At 45.2% G+C, this 21,028-nt stretch overlaps 1 protein-coding gene across 1 annotated transcript; it reads right to left on the reverse strand.

The window, feature by feature from the left end:
- Nucleotides 1-3,392: 3,392 nt before the first annotated feature.
- LOC147985687 (uncharacterized) lies at nucleotides 3,393-4,283 on the reverse strand. The gene has a single exon (XM_087541700.1). It carries the CDS (start codon nucleotides 4,281-4,283, stop codon nucleotides 3,393-3,395), a length of 891 nt encoding a protein of 296 aa, XP_087397826.1.
- Between the last annotated feature and the right edge of the window lie 16,745 nt (nucleotides 4,284-21,028).

Consider the following 21,028-nt stretch of genomic DNA (forward strand, 5'->3'; position numbering starts at 1 on the left):
CCATGATGGTAAATTGCACGCGAAGAATGTCGTCCGGAGGAAGCGACGGTGAAGGAAGTTGTGGCCGAGGAGGTGGTCAACATCGACCTAGATGTGTCCCCTCCGTTGTGGCCGTTGACCCCGCTCGCGTCCGCCCTGCTGTCGACAAGGAAGATGTCACCCCTCCTCTCTCCCTCGTCGGACAACAATCCGTCGTCCGAATGGGAGGGGGGATTCCGGACGGTTGGACATAGCCAGAGGGTCTGGAGACGGTGCGCATCTGGCCGTAGATCCAGTGGACACGGATAAGCACGGGCAGCTTCGACACCTGGTCTTGCCAGATCTACTTCGACAAAATGTCGCAGCAAGACACAATACATTTTTCCTCCATTTTGTATTGCTTCTTTCGTTTTTCGCTATGCCATTGGACCAACTTGATACATGTGCCATTAGTTTATTTAGGGTCATGGTCATTTTCGGACAATTTCATGACGAACATGATCAATGAGGGTTAAGAGTCTATGAAATATGACTTGGGGGATCCCAATTTTCCTACACATGATGTTGGGGGAACATTGGGTCTACCAAAAAAAAGGCAAAGATACAAAGGTAAGATGTCCGACATTCTCAACCTACGAGGATGCTTTGTTGGTTAAATCTTGGTTGTCCATAAGCATAGACCCTATATGTGGCACGGAGCGAAAGGGCAACAAGTATTGGGAAAACATCCACAAGCACTACAATGAACACAAGGAATATGTGGAGCCGAAGCCAAGTTTATCGGCCACTATGCTTTGGTGGTTGGTCAGAATCAAAGTGGGGTTGGAGACAATAGTCACATAAGTTGAATTGCTTCGTTTTGTCATCACTTGCATCACCAGTCTTGTTTGTTGTATTCTCATGGGTAATTCTTGATTGATAGATGGGTTGGCGGCCATTTTGTACCAACAAACCGAGAAGAAGCCATTCATTTTAAGCCATTGTTGGATGAAATTGAATGGCAAACCAAAGTGGCAACATCTTGTGGATGACCTCAAGAGCGACAACAAGAGGTCGAAGAAAAATGATGGCTCAAGGTTGCAACAATCCACTGGATTGGATGACGAAGAGGAAGAAGTTGTAGGGGAGGATGGATGAGCCACCATGCCAACTGAAAGGATTGATATAGTTTACTAGAGGGGGCGTGAATAGACAACTAACATTTTTTAGCTTTTCTTTATCAAATTAAACTTTGCATCAAAGTAGGTTGTCTAGATATGCAACTAGGTGAACAACCTATATGATGCAATAACAACAAGCACAAAAGCAAGCAAGGGATGCAACACAATATAAGCTTGTGCAAGTAAAGGTGAGAGATAATCAAGAGTGGAGCCGGTGGAGACGAGGATGTGTTACTGAAGTTCCTTCCCTTTGAGAGGAAGTACGTCTCCGTTGGAGCGGTGTGAAGGCACAATGCTCCCCAAAAAGCCACTAGGGCCACCGTATTCTCCTCACGCCCTCACAAAATGCGATATGCCATGATTCCACTATTGGTGCCCTTGGAGGCGGCGACCGAAACTTTACAAACAAGGTTGGGGCAATCTCCACAACTTAATCGGAGGCTCCCAACAACACCATGAAGCTTCACCATAATGGAATATGGCTCCGCGGTGACCTCAACCGTCTAGGGTGCTCAAACACCCAAGAGTAACAAGATCCGCAAGGGATTAGTGGGGGGAATCAAATTTCTCTTGGTGGAAGTGTAGATCGGGGCCTTCTCAACCAATCCCTAGAAAATCAACAAGTTTGATTGGCTAGGGAGAGAGATCGGGCGAAAATGGAGCTTTGAGCAATAATGAAGCTTGGGGAGGGAAGAGGTGGTCTTTTGGGGGAAGAAGACCCCCTTTATATAGTGGGGGACAAGATCCAACCGTTACCCACCTACTCAGCCCGCGATACGCGGTACTACCGCACACGCCCGCTGTACTACCGCATGGCGCTACGGTACTACCGCACATTGCCGCGGTACTACCGCTCGTGCGGTAGAAGCCAGGTGAGGTCCTGTTGCGCAAGGCAACGAGCGATAGAACCGCCTGAGCGGTACTACCACGCGCCCCTGCGGTACTACCGCAGGGCAGGGCTCAACTGGGCTGGGAAGAGGCACGGACTAAATAAATTTCATTCGTGACTACTTCCGCTGAGTTTGGGACGTGTGAAAATCTGGCACGGTACCATCGCTCGCAGGGAGCAGTACTACCGCGTAGGGGCGGAAGTAAAAAAATTACTTCCGCGCGCGCCAGCGTTCTGGGCTAGAGGCAGCGGTACTACAACTCGTGAGGAGCGGTACTACCGTGGGCCCCTGCAGTACAACTGCTCCCTTGAGAAGTACTACTGTATGCCATAGCACTTGGAGGCCTTCATCTCGCAGCGACAAGGATAAACGGACGGTGGTCCAACGCAGCGAAGGAAAGGTGGTGCAAAGGAACAGATGTGTACGTGATGATTCCACCCTAACCTTTCCGAAGCGGACCCCCTCTTAATAGTACGGTTTTCCTACGACTCAAAATCCACCAAAAAGAAATGTAGAAAAACCGCCGTCTTTGATATGCTCCGAGGGGCACCAAATCGTCTTGTGCCTATACATGAGATATCTGAAATGCTCAGTCCGCAAATGCACTGTCATCAATCACCAAAACCACATAGGGAGAAATGTGCCCTTACAATCTCCCCCTTTTGGTGGATTGATGACAATACGTGATTTGCACATAAGGATATAAAATGAACATAAGCAAACCCAACATCTAAAAAATATAGACAGGCTCCCCTAGATGTGTGCACTCTATAGATATGCTTTGGACTGCACGACACACATACTAGGATCAACACTCCCCCTATATTTTATAGACAAGGCAAAACTTGCAATAATATAAGTGACAATAAGCATTGAGGCAAGGTAAAGTAAGTGAGCATGAAGTAAGGGCACAAGATAACATAAGCTCACAATCTACTAACATACTAGAGAAAAGATAAGATAACCTTGAGGGCATATGTCTCACACCATATGATAGCATAGGTCTCCTGGTCTCACACGCACACCAACACAAACCAACAAACCAAAGCGACGAAGGTTCAATGAAACGAAAGCAACAAGACACAAGACTCGTAAATCCTACACTCTCTCCCCCTTTGGCATCGAGACACCAAAAAGGCAGAGAGGACACCTACGACACAGGTGGTAGCTCCCACTGACGCGATCACCCATCAAGCTCCTCATCTGTCTCAGCAGCAGGAATGGACTCCCCATATGACTCAGTCCATTGATAGCCCTGCTTCGCCATCCAGGCAGCCTCAGGAGTGATGTTCTTCTTTGACCCGCTCACGACGTCCTCGCCAAGCTTCCTTAAGATCCTCTTGTCGCGCTGGCGACTCTCCTTCTAAGCAACATGGGCCTTGTACTGTCCCTTGGCCTGCATGCATAACAGAGCCTTCATCTTGGCCTTGAGCTTCTTAGCCCAAGATGGCTCAGTAGATGGAGGTGAATACCTCGCAGAACTGTCCTCAGCCTCCTCCTCCTCAAACTCATCCTCATCAACGTCCATGCGAGCAGCTTCGGCCTCAGCCCGGGTAGTGGTGTTAGCCCACTTGTTCTTCTGGTGTAGCTTAATGGGCTCATGGCGAATCCAGTTGGGAGCAAGGAACTCTTCGCCCAGAAAGAGCTTCTCCCAAGTCTTCGAGATCAAGAGGAACAAGTAAGGTCCATAGATGGGCACCTTACGGTGGAATACAGCAAATTGAAGCTCACTCCACATGATGTGAGAGATATCAAGTGGTTCAGGTTGTTGACGACGGGCTTCCTCACACATGAGCATCATGTCCACGAGATAGGAGTGCACCTTGTCCTTGTCGCTTATGCGAGGAAATAGAGAGTTGCGGAAGATCCGGTGCATGATGTCAAGAAACAGGTTCAACACAGAAGACTTCTTGCCACAAGGGAGGGTCTTCTCAACAAGAAAGGGTTGAAGCTTGTTCTTGTTGGCAACCTCGGGGTTGGCGTGTGGGCGGGCACCAACGGGCGCATCAAGCCCTTCACCACGAACATGCAACAGCTCCATGAACTCCTTCCACTCAGCAGTCATCCTCTTCCCATTTGTCATCCAAGTCATGGTCCGCTTCTCATCCGTGTGGAAGTGGACAGAAGCAAAGAACTGAGCCACAAGCTCCGGGTCAAAGTCAAGGTGGAAAGTGATGATCCCCTCAATACCAAACTGCTCCACCAAATCCAGAGGCTCTCCAAAATATGCCTGGTTCTTCTTCAGATGTTCCATTTCAATCCACTAAACTGGGACATAGATGTTCTGCTTGGCCTTGATCACGTCTAGGTAGATGATTTTCTATTGCTTGGTCTAGAACAAGTCATTTTCCCTTGAGAGCTCTCTAGGCCTAACATAAGGGTTGAGCTTCCTTCGAATCAAAAACTCTGCTTGAGGCATTTCATCCATGCCGATGTTTGGCTCCTTGAACTTGCTAGCTATGTCTTGACATGGCGTTGTGGGGCACTGGAGCCCTCAGGAGCTTCTTGGTTGCGCAACCGCTTGGAGCTCGTGTCACGGTCGGGATTTGAGCTCCTGGCATTGGAACCGGAGCCACCACCTATGACACACAACACAAACACATGAGAAGAGTGAGAAGGATTATTGCAAAGACCAAGGCCAACACCAAAGGAAACATGTAGAAATGAGATTTGATGGACAAAACAAAGTAATTTGTTACTCAATGATGACCCACAAGTATAGGGGATCTATCGTAGTCCTTTCGATAAGTAAGAGTGTCAAACCCAACGAGGAGCAGAAGGAAATGATAAGCGGTTTTCAGCAAGGTATTCTCTGCAAGCACTGAAATTATAGGTAACATATAGTTTTGTGATAAGATAATTTGTAACGAGCAACAAGTAACAAAAGTAAATAAAGTGCAGCAAGGTGGCCCAATCCTTTTTGTAGCAAAGGACAAGCCTGGACAAACTCTTATATAGAAGAAAGCGCTCCCGAGGACACACGGGAATTATCGTCAAGCTAGTTTTCATCACGTTCATATGATTCGCGTTCGGTACTTTGATAATTTAATATGTGGGTGGACCGGTGCTTGGGTGCCGTCCTTACTTGGACAAGCATCCCACTTATGATTAACTCCTATTGCAAGCATCCACAACTACAAAATAAGTATTAAGGTAAACCTAACCATAGCATGAAACATATGGATCCAAATCAGCCCCTTACGAAGCAACGCATAAACTAGGGTTTAAGCTTCTGTCACTCTAGCAACCCATCATCTACTTATTACTTCCCAATGCCTTCCTATAAGCCCAAATAATGGTGAAGTGTCATGTAGTCGACGTTCACATAACACCACTAGAGGAGAGACAACATACATCTCATCAAAATATCGAACGAATACCAAATTCACATGACTACTAATAGCAAGACTTCTCCCATGTCCTCAGGAACAAACGTAACTACTCACAAAGCATATTCATGTTCATAATCAGAGGGGTATTAATATGCATATAGGATCTGAACATATGATCTTCCACCAAATAAACCAACTAGCATCAACTACGAGGAGTAATCAACACTACTAGCAACCTACAGGTACCAATCCCAGACTTAGAGACAAGAATTGGATACAAGAGATGAACTAGGGTTTGAGAGGAGATGGTGCTGGTGAAGATGTTGATGGAGATTGGCCCCCTCGCGATGAGAGGAGCGTTAGTGATGACGATGGCAATGATTTCCCCCTCCCGGAGGGAAGTGTCCCCGGCAGAACAGCTCCGCCGGAGCCCTAGATTGGTTCCGCCAAGGTTCCGCCTCGTGGCGGCGGAGTCCCGTCCCGAAAACTTGCTTATGATTTTTTCCTTAACGAAAGACTCCATATAGCAGAAGATGGGCATCAGAGGGCCACCATGGGGCCCACGAGGCAGGGGGCACGCCTAGGGGGGTAGGGCGAGTCCCCCACCCTCGTGGCTGGTGAGTGGCCCCCCTTTGGTACTTCTTGCACTCAATATTTTTTATATATTCTGGAAATAACTTCCATGAAGTTTCAGGACTTGTGGAGCTGTGCAGATTAGGTCTGTAATATTTGCTCCTTTTCCAGCCTAGAATCCCAGCTGCCGGCATTCTCCCTCTTTATGTAAACCTTGTAAAATAAGAGAGAATATGCATAAGTATTGTGACATAATGTGTAGTAACATCCCATAATGCAATAAATATCAATATAAAAGCATGATGCAAAATGGACGTATCAACTCCCCCCAAGCTTAGACCTCGCTTGTCCTCAAGCGAAAGCCGAAATCGAAAAATATGTCCACATGTTTAGAGATAGAGGTGTCGATAAAAATAAAATACGGACATGAGGGCATCATGGTCATTCTTAGAACAACAGCTTATATAATTATTGTCATATGATCTCTTATGCTAGAGTAACAATTCAATAACAATTTCAAATATGAATCATAAACTTCATTGAAAACTAACAAACTATAATCTCAGTCATTGAAGCAATTGCAATTTATCATAACATAGGAAAGAGTCAATATAAGAGCTTTTCAGCAAGTCCACATACTCAACTATCATATAGTCTTTCACAATTGCTAACACTCACGCAATACTTATGGGTATGGAGTTTTAATCGGACACAGAGAAAGATAGGGGCTTATAGTTTTGCCTCCCAACGTTTTACCTCAAGGGTAATGTCAACAATAATAGTTCATGAAAACTCACATCCAATTAGCCATATATACCAGGATCTTTCCAACATATTGTGCTTGACAAAAGATAAAATGTAAAAAGGAAAGGTGAAGATCACCATGACTCTTATGTAAGGTGGGAGATAAAAGTAAAAGATAGGCCCTTCACAGAGGGAAGCAGAGGTTGTCATGCGCTTTTATGGTTGAATGCACAAAATCTTAATGCGAAAGAACGTCACTTTATATTGCCACTTGTGATATGGACCTTTATTATGCAGTCCGTCGCTTTTATTTCTTCCGCATCACAAGATCGTATAAAGCTTATTTTCTCCCACACTAATAAGTCATACATATTTAGAGAGAAATTTTTATTGCTTGCACCGATGACAACTTACTTGAAGGATCTTACTCAATCCATAGGTAGATATGGTGGACTCTCATGGCAAAACTGGGTTTAACGGTATTTGGAAGCACAAGTAGTATCTCTACTTGGTGCAAAGAATTTGGCTAGCATGAGGGGAAAGGCAAGCTCAATCATGTTGGATGATCCATGACAATATAATTTATCTCAGATGTAAGAAAACATAACCCATTATGTTGTCTTCCTTGTCCAACGTCAACTCTTTAGCATGTCATATTTTAATGAGTGTTCACAATCATAAAAGATGTCCAAGATAGTGTATTTGTATGTGAAGACCTCTCTTTCTTTATTACTTCCTATTAATTGCAACGATGACCAAAACTATGTTTCTCAACTCTCAACAACTTTTATTCATCATACTCTTTATATGTGAGCTCATTACTCTCCATAAGATCCATATGATCTCTTTTATTTCTTTTTATTCCTTCTCTTTTCTTTTATTCACTCAAGATCATGGCAAAATAATCAAACCCTTGACTCAACACTAATCTTTATTATATAGCTCACGGACTCGATTACATAAAGGGATCATAAAGCAAAACTCAAAACTAGATCATACTAAAGCTTTATTCCATTAGATAAAGATATTACTAAAAGGATCGAACTAAGAAAAATGGTAAAGATAAAAGTGATGGTGATACGATACCGGGGCACCTCCCCCAAGCTTGGCAGTCGCCAAGGGGAGTACCCATACCCATGTGATTATATCTCTTTTCTCGGAAGTGGTGGTGACGGGGTTGTTGATGAAGTAGGCTTGTCGTCCATCTTCCAAGGCATAGGCTCAGCATCATAGAAGGATGAATGAGTCTCCGGGATCCTCAAATCTGCAGCCAAACTCATCCTCTTGAATCTATATTCATACTCACAGTTTTGGTTTTGCAGGTCATAGATCTGGGCTTGGAGGTGCTCGATTTTCTCATGAAGCTTGAAGATGGCCTTCCCAATGTCCTTGGCGTCTGTCGGTGTCAAAACTGGCGGATCTCGGGTAGGGGGTCCCGAACTGTGCGTCTAAGGCGGATGGTAACAGGAGGATGGGGACACAATGTTTTACCCAGGTTCGGGCCCTCTTGATAGAGGTAAAACCCTATGTTCTGCTTGATTGTTCTTGATGATATGAGTATTACAAGAGTAGATCTACCACGAGATCAGAGAGGCTAAACCCTAGAAGCTAGCCTATGGTATGATTGTCTGTTGTCCTACGGACTAAAACCCTCCGGTTTATATAGACACCGGAGGGGGCTAGGGTTACACAAGGTCGGTTACAAAGGAGGAGATATACATATCCGTATTGTCTAGCTTGCCTTCCACGCCAAGTAAAGTCCCATCCGGACACGGGACGAAGTCTTCAATCTCGTATCTTCACAGTCCAACAGTCCGGCCAAAGGATATAGTCCGGCTGTCCGGAGACCCCTTAATCCAGGACTCCCTCAGTAGTCCCTGAACTAGGCTTCAATGACAATGAGTCCAGCGCGCAGTGTTGTCTTCGGCATTGCAAGGCGGGTTCCTCCTCCGAATACACCACAGAAGAGTTTGAATACAAGGATAGTGTCCGACCCTGCAAAATAACTTTCACACACCGCCGTAGAGAGAATAATATTTCCACAAATCTAATCTGCTGACACGTTTTGACAGCATGACATCACGCCACCGCCCGGTCATTACTTGAACCGTTTTTCTTTAACTAGCCCCGCACATAACGCGAGGCGGTTTTTTGACACGTCTTGTCAAAGCAGAGATCGTGTTCCCCTTATCACGGGATTCTCATCAATACAAACATGGGTAAACCAACCGTGCCTGTTGGTATGACTCCTAGATCTTAGGTAAGTCTCAAACGGCCACGAGGGGGACACCTGATATTCACCCTCTTTATAAAGGGACATGGCCTTTTCTTTTTCCCCTCCCGCGCTCAATCGAATCCTTCCCCCGCCTCGAGTTCTAACACCCAAAGCTCAGGTCAGGCGCTTCAGACCTTCAATCATGTCCGGATCCAGCCTTCAAGGCCGGTGGATGCCTTCCTCCGTCACAGAGGAGGACATCAAGAAGTTGAGGGAGGCCAGATATCTGACCGCCAAAATTTCGCATAGGCTGCCCGCCCGAGGGTAGGTCGTCCCTACTCCCGAACCCAACGAGAGCGTCGTGTTCGTCTCCCACTTCCTCCGAGGACTAGGCCTCGCTCTGGATCCCTTTGTTAGGGGTCTTATGTTCTATTACGGGCTGGATTTTCACGATCTGGCCCCGGATTCCCTTCTTCACATCTCGTCTTTTATCATTGTATGTGAGGCCTTCCTCCGCATTACCCCTCACTTCGGCCTGTGGCTCAAGACCTTCGATGTGAAGCCGAAGATGGCCGAGAGGCAGTATGTAGCGTGCGGAGGTGCTTTAATAAGCAAAATTGCTGACGCTCCATGGCCAAAGGGTTCCTTTCCAGAGGTGTCCGGATTGTGGCAGCGGGAGTGGTTTTACATCACAGCGCCCTGAAGTGCCAAATGGGCAGCTGCCCCCGCCTTTCGCTCGGGCCCCCCACCACAACTGATGTCATGGATCAGCAGGGGGCTGAGCTGGGGTCCAGCCAAGGACGTGCCAATACCGCAGAGCCGTATCCGAGATCTCTTCGAGGGAGATTTCAGTTTGGTTATGGTAATGCAAGTTATGCTGGTTCGTCGGGTCCAGCCTTGCAAACGCCGACCCCTCCGTATGTGGGAATTCAACCCGGAAGGACCGCGCGCTATTCAGCATTTCCTCGGCATGATGCACGAGGAGATGTACAAATCGTTCTTCGGACCCCAAATAAAGTGTCTGGACACCACCGAGGACGTGGGCCTAAGTTGCAACCGCCCCGCTGCCCAAGTAAGTAATCCCATGGCCGAACACACTGTCCTTTTATTTATCATGACATCATTATGAAGAATCGCTCTTTGACTAGGACTGGATAACAAAGGCGAAGCTGATCTGGTGTTCGGCTCCCCTTCTTGAGGGGTTGGACAATCCGGTGTTGGAAAAGATGCTCGAGCCAGCACCTTGTCTAGTGCCCTTAAAGGAAGATGAAGGTGGGAATAAAGAGGGTGAAAGCGGGGCTCCATCGCTATCTATTCCAATCGAGGGAATGAGCGCCTCCGCGAGGAAGGATAACCAAGGGGAAGAACCTGACATTCTTTCTCCCCGGGGAAGGAAGAGGACCACCTCCGAAGATCCGAAAACTAAGGTTTCCAAATGGGAGAAGAAATCTCCGCCAGAGGGTCCTGCCTCGGAGGGTATTCTGGCCACACAATGTCCGCGCGGGGATCAGTCCTCTACCGAGCTGTAAGTCATCAAAAAGTACTTAATAGTGAAGATATCCTATCTTACTTCCGAAGACAATAATCGATGCTTATAAATTGTAGTCCGGATCGCAGCCCTTCTCGACAGAGTTCATATTCGGGGGATCTTCTTCCGGAGATGATGGAGAGCAAAATGCCTCCCCCGGACTCCCCAACTCAAGAAGCGGGCGACCTTGAAGTGTTGTCGCGATGGTTATCTCCAGATCCACTAGGGCCAGAGGATAACCCTTTGGCTGCCCGGCATTCCCAGTATCCGGCTCCTGAGGGGAGCGACAACAAGGGTCCGTACAGTGTGCAGTCGGACGCGTTGAAGGATCTTCTGGGGCAAGCTGTCGTCTTGGAAGCGCATCGTACGCTAATGGGTACGGTAATTGAAAGGATTTCATCCGCTGAAAGCGGTTTGCACGAAGCTTTTATGAGTCTGCTGAAAGGCTTCGAGGTACCTGAAACAATATATGCCTTTAACAGTACCGCATACGTTAGGTAGTATGCCCATGCAGATAGTAGCCCCTGAGACTCTGGTTGTCGTCGAGAACGGCGACAAACAGCGGATCATAGTCCCAGATAATAACCAGATCGCCTTTATGTGTAGGTAATTGAAGCTTCGGTGGTGAGCCGGACTGATGGTTTTGCTGAACTAAAGCGGCAACTGGATGCGGCAGATGCCGACATCGTGCTTGTCAACAAGCGGCTTGACGAGGCACAGGGTGAGTGGTTTTTTTGGTGATCTTCACATAATAAGAGCAGCATGATGCCAACATCGTTAACATGTTGTGACTGCGGATGGAACTGCCACCGTGGAGACCCTTCGGGCGGAGCTTGCTCGAGCCAAGGAGCAAGCAAGGAGTATCAATGCAGCCGCTTTAAAGGCGGCCGAAGAGTTAAGGGCCGAACAGGCCGCGCATTGCGAGAGCAAGGAAAAAATAGCCAAGATGGCCGTAGAGTTAAAAGATGCCGCTGACCATTACCGGCTTCTTGAAGAAGAAAACCGGGCGAAGGTGACAGACCTGGAGAAGGCCCGGGTGGCTGCCAAGGAAGCCCGCTCCAAAATTAGAGCGACAAAGGAGGAGCTGAATCAAGCTGCAGATATCGTGTCTGGGAAGCCCTTCTTGTTGCAGACTAAGTTCGGAGATCCGAAATATGCTCCTCTAGACCGGCTATGGAGTTCTGCGGACGCGTACATGGATTTGGCTGCAAGTGCTGCTGACGCAACCGAGTACTTCAAGGATCAGAAAGGTCCCGAAGTGGAAAAGATGTTTTGGTCACAGTTTCACGCTCCCGTCCGTCCGCTGCTACTGAATGAGCGATTGACCGGTTGGGCCGAGCTCCATAGGTTTTCCGGACTTGCCATGAGGTCCGTTGTGGATCACCTGTGGCCGGGAGGGCCAAGGCCGAGTAGCTATTTTAGCTTAGTGCAACAATTCTTGAAGCTATGCCACGCGTCGATGCTGTAAAGAGATCAGCGTGCATAGAAGGTGCGCAGATGGCCCTTGCCCGTGTCAAAACATACTGGGCAGATATGGAGGCCACCACTGTTGTGGCACAGGGTTCGGCCATAGGCCGAGTTGCTGCCGAGCACTACTTTGAGGAAGTCCTTGAAGGTGCTCGTTCGATAGAGGCTCAGTGCTCGAAGAATATTATTTTCCAGTGACATGTAGTCCCATTGTACAAACAATGTTTTTCTGAATTAATCAAGGCTGTATTTATACTTTTGCCCGAAAGTACTATGATGCCTCATGTGCGGCCGTTTATGTATATATGTATATAACCTGAAAGTTTGCAGTCGTCGACTTCCGCCCCCACGCATATAATGCGGGGGTGTTCGCAAAAGATGCATATCCACACTTGATCCAATGTCTTGGTCCGTTAAGGAGGTGATAGCGTAGCGAACGAGGCAATTGGACTATATTGCTTTAACACTTTCACTTAGCCATATGAGTTTGACAGTGGGGCTACTATATAACCCTTGGTACTTCTGCGCTCGTCCAAATATGGTGCACGTGCGTACATGACTGGGAAACGGCCCTTCGTTAATGCGGAGGAATCCCGAAGATTCCGATTAGTCATCGAGTGGTTGACCAGTCTCTCGCTATATCATGACAGTCAGTTTTCGGCTTTCTCTACTGAGGTGCTCGTCCGGATGAACCAGGGCACAATCGCAGTAGTTCTCCCAGTGCTACCTTAGCCGATATAATGGAACATAAGGTACCAAAACGTGAGAGCCGGGCAAACCCAACATTTGACCAAAGACATGATTCAGAGCTGATGCATATAGAGCCAAACTCGCGACGCCGAACACTCCCTAAGGTGTTTGGTCTTTATAACATATACCGGGCTAAACAATGCCCTTTATAAGAAACCCCATGTGTCCGGGTACGTGCAAAATCCTGGCGTGGCCACATGCCAATAACGCCGGCATCCTTCTCGGTTGTGTGCAGTATCCGGAGGATGTGAGCAACAAGAGATAGTAAGAAAGGTTTACACATGGCCTTAATCTAAAAAGAAACCTTTGGGCGGGTCCCCGCTGCACGTTTGCACCCGTGTCTCCGTTGTGCCATGTCCTGGACGGGTGTAGCACGATTGTATCCTACAAAAATAAAGAACTTAGGTGAAAGTTGCCGTGCCGAAAAGAAGAATGAGTTATCAGAATTCCAGAGAAGCCTAGTTGAGCTGGGCTAGCCCTGATTACACGTGGGAAGCCCCTGGTATCGTGTTATGAGGTTTCGAAAACCAATATCATGCATGTATGATGGGACGCCGGACTCGTCTAACCATGTCCGTGGTCTTGACGACCTGCCATTTTTTCTGGTTGGTGAGGCCGTCTAGTGTGCAGCTGTAAAAGCCGCTGCGTCCTCTTTCGTACGTGAAGAACGGTTGGTATTTCCGCGAACTTTAATGACGCCTCGTGGACTGGGCATCTTGAACTTGAGAAAAGCATAATGCGGTATTGCGTTAAAACGAGTGAAAGCCGCCCTTCCGAGTAGCGCTTGAAAATCACTTCGGAATGGAGCGACGTGAAAAGTTAATGTTTCACTTCAGAAGATATCGGGAGAACTGAATACCACCTCTAGTAGTAGAGAGCCCCTGCAGTGGGCCTCTTGGCCTGGTATTACTCCCTTGAAGGTAGTATTATTGCGGCTTATTTGTGTCGGGTCTATCCCCATTTTGCGGACTGTGTCCTGATATATCAGGTTTAGATCACTGCCGCCGTCCATTAGGACCCTTGTGAAATGGTACCCGTTTATTATTGGGTCTAACACCAAGGCCGTCAGTCCTTCACACCGGATATTTGTATTGTGATCCCTACGATCAAAAGTGATCGGACAGGCCAACCAGGGGTTGAGCCTATGGGTGACGGGCTTTATGGCGCGTGTGCATCGGGGTGCGTGATTGCTTCCCCCCTTTGTCACCTGGATCATGTTTACTTTTTTAACCTCTGGTGGGAACTTCTTCTGTCCTCTGATACGTCTCCAACGTATCTATAATTTTTGATTGCTCCATGCTATATTATCTACTGTTTTGGACTATATTGGGCTTTATTTTCCACTTTTATATTATTTTGGGACTAACCTATTAACCGGAGGCCCAGCCCAGAATTGCTGTTTTTTTGCCTATTTCAGTGTTTTGGAGAAACAGAATATCAAACGGAGTCCAAACGGAATAAAATCTTTGGGAACGTGATTTTCTCACCGAACGTGATCCAGGAGACTTGGACCCTACTCCAGGGAGTCAAAGAGGAGGTCACAAGGGTGGGGGCGCACCCCCTTGCCTCGTGGGCCCCTCGGTGCTCCACCGACGTACTCCTTCCTCCTATATATACCTACGTACCCCCACACAATCAGAACAGGAGCCAAAAACCTAATTCCACCGCCGCAACTTTCTGTATCCACGAGATCCCATCTTGGGACCTGTTCCGGAGCTCCGCCGGAAGAGGGCCGTCATCACGGAGGGCTTCTACATCATCATAGCCTCTCCGATGAAGTGTGAGTAGTTTACCTCAGACCTTCGGGTCCATAGTTAGTAGCTAGATGGATTCTTCTCTCTCTTTGAATCTCAATACAAAGTTCTCCCCCTCTCTTGTGGAGATCTATTCGATGTAATGTTCTTTTTGCGGTGTGTTTGTTGAGACCGATGAATTGTGGCTTTATGATCAAGTCTATCTATGAATAATATTTGAATCTTCTCTGAATTCTTTTATGTATGATTGGTTATCTTTGCAAGTCTCTTCGAATTATCCGTTTGGTTTGGCCAACTAGATTGGTAGTTCTTGCCATGGGAGAAGTGCTTAGCTTTGGGTTCGATCTTGCGGTGTCCTTACCCAGTGACAAAAGGGGCAGCAAGGCACGTATTGTATCGTTTCCATCGAGGATAACAAGATGGGGTTTATTTCATATTGCATGAATTTATCTCTCTACATCATGTCATCTTGCTTAAGGCGTTACTCTGTTTTTAACTTAATACTCTAGATGCACGCTGGATAGCGGTCGATGAGTGGAGTAATAGTAGTAGATGCAGAATCGTTTCGATCTACTTGTCACGGACGTGATGCCTATATACATGATCATGCCTAGATATTCTAATAACTATGGTCAATTCTGTCAATTGCTCAACAGCAATTTGTTTACCCACCGTAGAATACTTATGCTCTTGAGAGAAGCCACTAGTGAAACCTATGGCCCCCGGGTCTATTCTCATCATATCAATCTCCATCACTTTAATCTTGCTTTGCTTTTTTACTTTGCTTTACTTTTTACTTTGCATCTTTATACCAAAAATACCAAAAATATTATATCTATCAGATCTCACTCTCGTAAGTGACTGTGAAGGGATTGACAACCCCTAATCGCGTTGGTTGCGAGTAGCTATCGTTTTGTGCAGGTACGAGGGACTTGAGCGTGGCCTCCTAATGGATTGATACCTTGGTTCTCAAAAACTGAGGGAAATACTTACGCTACTCTGCTGCATCATCCCTTCCTCTTCAGGGAAAACCAACGCAAGCTCAAGACGTAGCAAGAAGGATTTCTGGCGCCGTTGCCGGGGAGTCTACGCAAAAGGTCAACATACCAAGTACCCATCACAATCCCTATCTCTCGCATTACAGTATTTGCCATTTGCCTCTCGTTTTCCTCTCCCCCACTTCACCCTTGCCGTTTTATTCTCCCTCTCTCTCTCTATCCTCCCTCTCCATTTGCCTCTTGTTTGCTCGCGTGCTAGTTTGTTTGCTTGTCGTCATGGCTAGTCCTCTTTCTGCTCCTATGTCTCCCGAGTTTGAAGTCCTTCACTCCAAACAAAAGCAAGGAGAAAACTTAAAGGATGCTTGGTTTAGAATGATGGAATCTTATCGTAAATGCACCCTAGAAGTAAATTTCAGAATTTTGCTTTGCAACTTTTATGTTGGGCTTAATATGTCTCATAGACAACTTTTGGATTGTGTTGCCAAAGGCAATTTTATTGAAATTGATCCCAGTATCGCGCATGAAATTATAGAAGGTATAGTAGGAACTTTACCTCAACAAAAGGTTCCCCATCATACCCAAGAGAAAACACAAGTTTTTGAGAAAATTTGTGAAGTAACTAAGATTTTACAGAAATCTCTTGAACCTCTTAAGAGCGTTAGCGTAAATCTTCACCGCATGAATATGTTGATTACTCTTTGCAATAAGCGGTTGGATTCTTTAGATCTCAAATCTCTGAATATGAAGGGAAACGTAAGGAACCTCCCGGATTCGAGCATAACATCACTAAAAGAATTAAGAATCAAGATGACAATACTTAGATCTATCCTCGCTCTTATGCCTAGCTAGGGGCGTTAAACGATAGCGCTTGTTGGGAGGCAACCCAATTTTATTTTTATTCCTTGATTTTTGCTCCTGTTTAGTAATAAATAAATTATCTAGCCTCTGTTTTGGTTGTGTTTTTTGTGTTTAATTAGTGTTTGTGCCAAGTAGAACCGTTGGGAAGACTTGGGGAAAGTCTTCTTGAACTTGCTGTAAAAAATGGAAACTTTAGCGCTCACGAGAAATGCTGTCATTTTTATTTGAAGAGTGATATTTAGTTAATTCTTTTTGAAGATGATTAATAGATACATTCCTCACGTCCAGCAATTTATTTTAGAATTTTTGGGGTTCCAGATCTTGCGCTAGCTACAGATTACTACAGACTGTTCTGTTTTTGACAGATTCTGTTTTTCGTGTGTTGTTTGCTTATTTTGATGAATCTATGGCTAGTAAAATAGTTTACAATCCATAGAGAAGTTGGAATATAGTAGGTTTAACACCAATATAAATAAATAATGAGTTCATTACAGTACCTTGAAGTGGTGTTTTGTTTTCTTTCGCTAACGGAGCTCACGAGTTTTCTATTTTGAGTTTTGTGTTGTGAAGTTTTCAAGTTTTGGGTGAATTCTTTTGATGGATTATGGAACAAGGAGTGGCAAGAGCCTAATCTTGGGGATGCCCATGGCACCCCCAAGATAATCCAAGGACACCAAAAAGTAAAAGCTTGGGGATGCCCCGGAAGGCATCCCCTCTTTCGTCTACTTCCATCGGTAATTTACATGGAGCTATATTTTTATTCACCAACATGATATGTGTTTTGCTTGGAGCGTCTTGTATTATTTGTGTCTTTGTGTCTTAGTATGCCACAATCATCCTTGCTGTACAAACCTTTTGAGAGATCCATACATGAATTAAAATTTGATAGAATACTCTATGTGCTTCACTTATATCTTTTGAGCTAAGTAGTTTTGCTCTATGTGCTTCACTTATATCTTTTGAGCTATGTAGTTTTGCTCTATGTGCTTCACTTATATCTTTTGAGAGTTATAATTTAGCTCTATGTGCTTCACTTAGATCTTTTAGAGCACGGTGGTGGATTTGTTTTAAAGAAACTATTGATCTCTCATGCTTCACTTAAATTATTTTAAGAGTCTCTTAATAGCATGGCAATTTGCTTAATAATAATATGCTTGGTATTCAAGATTTGTGAAACTTTCTTTTGAGTGTGTTGAATACTAAGAAAATATTGAAGCATGATAATTTTTTTGAGATATGGAGGTGATAATATTAAAGTCATGCTAGTTTAGTAGTTGTGAATTTAAAGAATACTTGTGTTAAAGTTTGTGATTCCTGTAGCATGCACGTATGGTGAACCGTTATGTGATGAAGTCGGAGCATGATTTATTTATTGATTGTCTTCCTTATGAGTGGCGGTCGGGGACGAGCGATGGTCTTTTCCTACCAATCTATCCCCCTAGGAGCATGCGTGTAATACTTTGCTTTGATAACTTCTAGATTTTTGCAATAAGTATATGAGTTCTTTATGACTAATGTTGAGTCCATGGATCATACGCACTCTCACCCTTCCACATTTGCTAGCCTCTCTAATACCGCACACCTTTCGCCGGTATCATACACCTACCATATACCTTCCTCAAAACAGCCACCATACCTACCTATTATGGCATTTCCATAGCCATTCTGAGATATATTGCCTTGCAGCTTTCCACCATCTAGTTCATCATGACACATTCATCATTGTCATATTGCTTAGCATGATCATGTAGTTGACATAGTATTTGTGGCAAAGCCACCGTTCATAATTTTTTCATACTTGTCACTCTTGATTCATTGCATATCCCGGTACACCACCGGAAGCATCCATATAGAGTCATACTTTGTTTTAGAATCGATTTGTAATCATTGAGTTGCAAATAAATAAAAGTGTGATGATCATCATTCAATAGAGCATTGTCCCCAAAAAAAGAGAAAGGCCAAAGAAAAAAAAGGAGGCCCAAAAAAAGAAAACAAATAAAAAGGGGCAATGCTACTATCTTTTTTCCACACTTGTGCTTCAAAGTAGCACCATGTTATAGCGAGTCTCATATTGTGTGCTTCAAAGTAGCACCATGTTCTTCATATAGAGAGTCTCATATGTTGTCACTTCCATATACTAGTGGGAATTTTACATTATATAACTTGGCTTGTATATTCCAATGATGGGCTTCCTCAAAATTGCCCTAGGTCTTCATGAGCAAGCAAGTTGGATGCACACCCACTTAGTTTCATTTTGAGCTTTCATACATTTATAGCTCTAGTGCATCCGTTGCATGGCAATTCCTACTCACTCACATTGATATCCATTGATGGGAATCTCCATAGCCCGTTGATACGCCTAGTTGATGTGAGACTATCTTCTCCTTTTTGTCTTCTCCACAACCACCATTCTATTCCACCTATAGTGCTATATCCATGGCTCACGCTCATGTATTGCGTGAAGATTGAAAAAGTTTTGAAAATGTTAGAGTATGAAACAATTGCTTGGCTTGTCATCGGGGTTGTGCATGATTTAAATACTTTGTGTGGTGAAGATGGATCATAGCCAGACTATATGATTTTGTAGGGATAACTTTCTTTGGCCATGTTATTTTGAGAAGACATAATTGCTTTGTTAGTATGCTTGAAGTATTATTATTTTTATGTCAATATAAACTTTTGTCTTGAATCTTTCTAATCTGAATATTCATACCATAATTAAGAAGATTTGCATTGAAATTATGCCAAGTAGCACTCCGCATCAAAAATTCTCTTTTTATCATTTACCTACTCGAGGACGAGCAAGAATTAAGCTTGGGGATGCCTGATACGTCTCCAATGTATCTATAATTTTTGATTGCTCCATGCTATATTACCTACTGTTTTGGACTATATTGGGCTTTATTTTCCACTTCTATATTATTTTTGGGACTAACCTATTAACTGGAGGCCCAGCCCAGAATTGTTGTTTTTTTGCCTATTTCAGTGTTTCGGAGAAACATAATATCAAACGGAGTCCAAACGGAATAAAATCTTCGGGAACGTGATTTTCTCACCCAACGTGATCCAGGAGACTTGGACCCTACTCCAGGGAGTCAAAGAGGAGGTCACGAGGGTGGGGGGCGCCCCCTGCCTCGTGGGCCCCTCGGTGCTCCACCGACGTACTCCTTCCTCCTATACATACCTACGTACCCCCAAACGATCAGAACAGGAGCCAAAAACCTAATTCCACCGCCGCAACTTTCTGTATCCACGAGATCCCATCATGGGGCCTGTTCCGGAGCTCCGCCGGAAGAGGGCCGTCATCACGGAGGGCTTCTACATCATCATAGCCTCTCCGATGAAGTGTGAGTAGTTTACCTCAGACCTTCGGGTCCATAGTTAGTAGCTAGATGGCTTCTTCTCTCTCTTTGAATCTCAATACAAAGTTCTCCCCCTCTCTTGTGGAGATCTATTCGATGTAATGTTCTTTTTGCGGTGTGTTTGTTGAGACCGATGAATTGTGGGTTTATGATCAAGTCTATCTATGAATAATATTTGAATCTTCTCTGAATTCTTTTATGTATGATTGGTTATCTTTGCAAGTCTCTTTGAATTATCCGTTTGGTTTGGCCAACTAGATTGGTAGTTCTTGCCATGGGAGAAGTGCTTAGCTTTGGGTTCGATCTTGCGGTGTCCTTACACAGTGACAGAAGGGGCAGTGATACGTCTCCAACGTATCTATAATTTTTGATTGCTCCATGCTATATTATCTACTGTTTTGGGCAATATTGGGCTTTATTTTCCACTATTATATTACTTTTGGGACTGACCTATTAACCGGAGGCCCAGCCCAGATTTGCTGTTTTATGCCTATTTCAGTGTTTTGAAGAAAAGGAATATCAGACGGAGTCGAAACGGAACGAAATCAACTGGAGAAGTTATTTTTGGAAGGAAACACACCCGATGGACTTGGACCCCACGTCATAAGATACGGGAGCTGCCCATGAGGGTGGGGGGCGCCCCCCCTAGGGCGCGCCCCTGCCTCGTGGGGCCCCCGTGGCTCCCCTGACGTGCTTCTTCTGCCTATATAACTCCATATACCCTAAAACTTCCAGAACGCAGATTAGATCGGGAGTTCCGCCGCCAGAAGCCTCCGTAGCCACCAAAAACCAATCTAGACCCGTTCCGGCACCCTGCCGGAGGGGGCAATCCCTCTCCAGTGGCTATCTTCATCATCCCGGTGCTCTCCATGACGAGGAGGGAGTAGTTCTCCCTCGGGGCTGAGGGTATGTACCAGTAGCTATGTGTTTGATCTCTCTCTCTCTCGTGTTCTTGAGATGATACGATCTTGATGTATCACGAGCTTTGCTATTATAGTTGGATCTTATGTTTCTCCTCCCCCTCTTCTCTCTTGTAATGAATTGAGTTTCCCCTTTGAAGTAATCTTATCGGATTGAGTCTTTAGAGATTTGAGAACACTTGATGTATGTCTTGCCGTGGATATCTGTGTTGACAATGGGATACCACGTGCCACTTGATGTATGTTTTGGTGACCAACTTCCGGGTTCCGCCCATGAACCTATGCATAGGGGTTGGCACACATTTTCGTCGTGATTCTCCGGTAGAAACTTTGGGGCACTCTTTGAGGTTCTATGTGTTGGTTGAATAGATGAATTGAGATTGTGTGGTGCATATCGTATAATCATGCCCACGGATACTTGAGGTGACATTGGAGTATCTTGGTGACATTAGGGTTTTGGTTGATTTGTGTCTTAAGGTGTTATTCTAGTACGAACTC

Source organism: Triticum urartu, chromosome 2A, assembly GCF_056163025.1.
Source record: "Triticum urartu cultivar PI428250 chromosome 2A, HENAU_Tu73, whole genome shotgun sequence".
Classification (NCBI taxonomy): domain Eukaryota; kingdom Viridiplantae; phylum Streptophyta; class Magnoliopsida; order Poales; family Poaceae; genus Triticum; species Triticum urartu.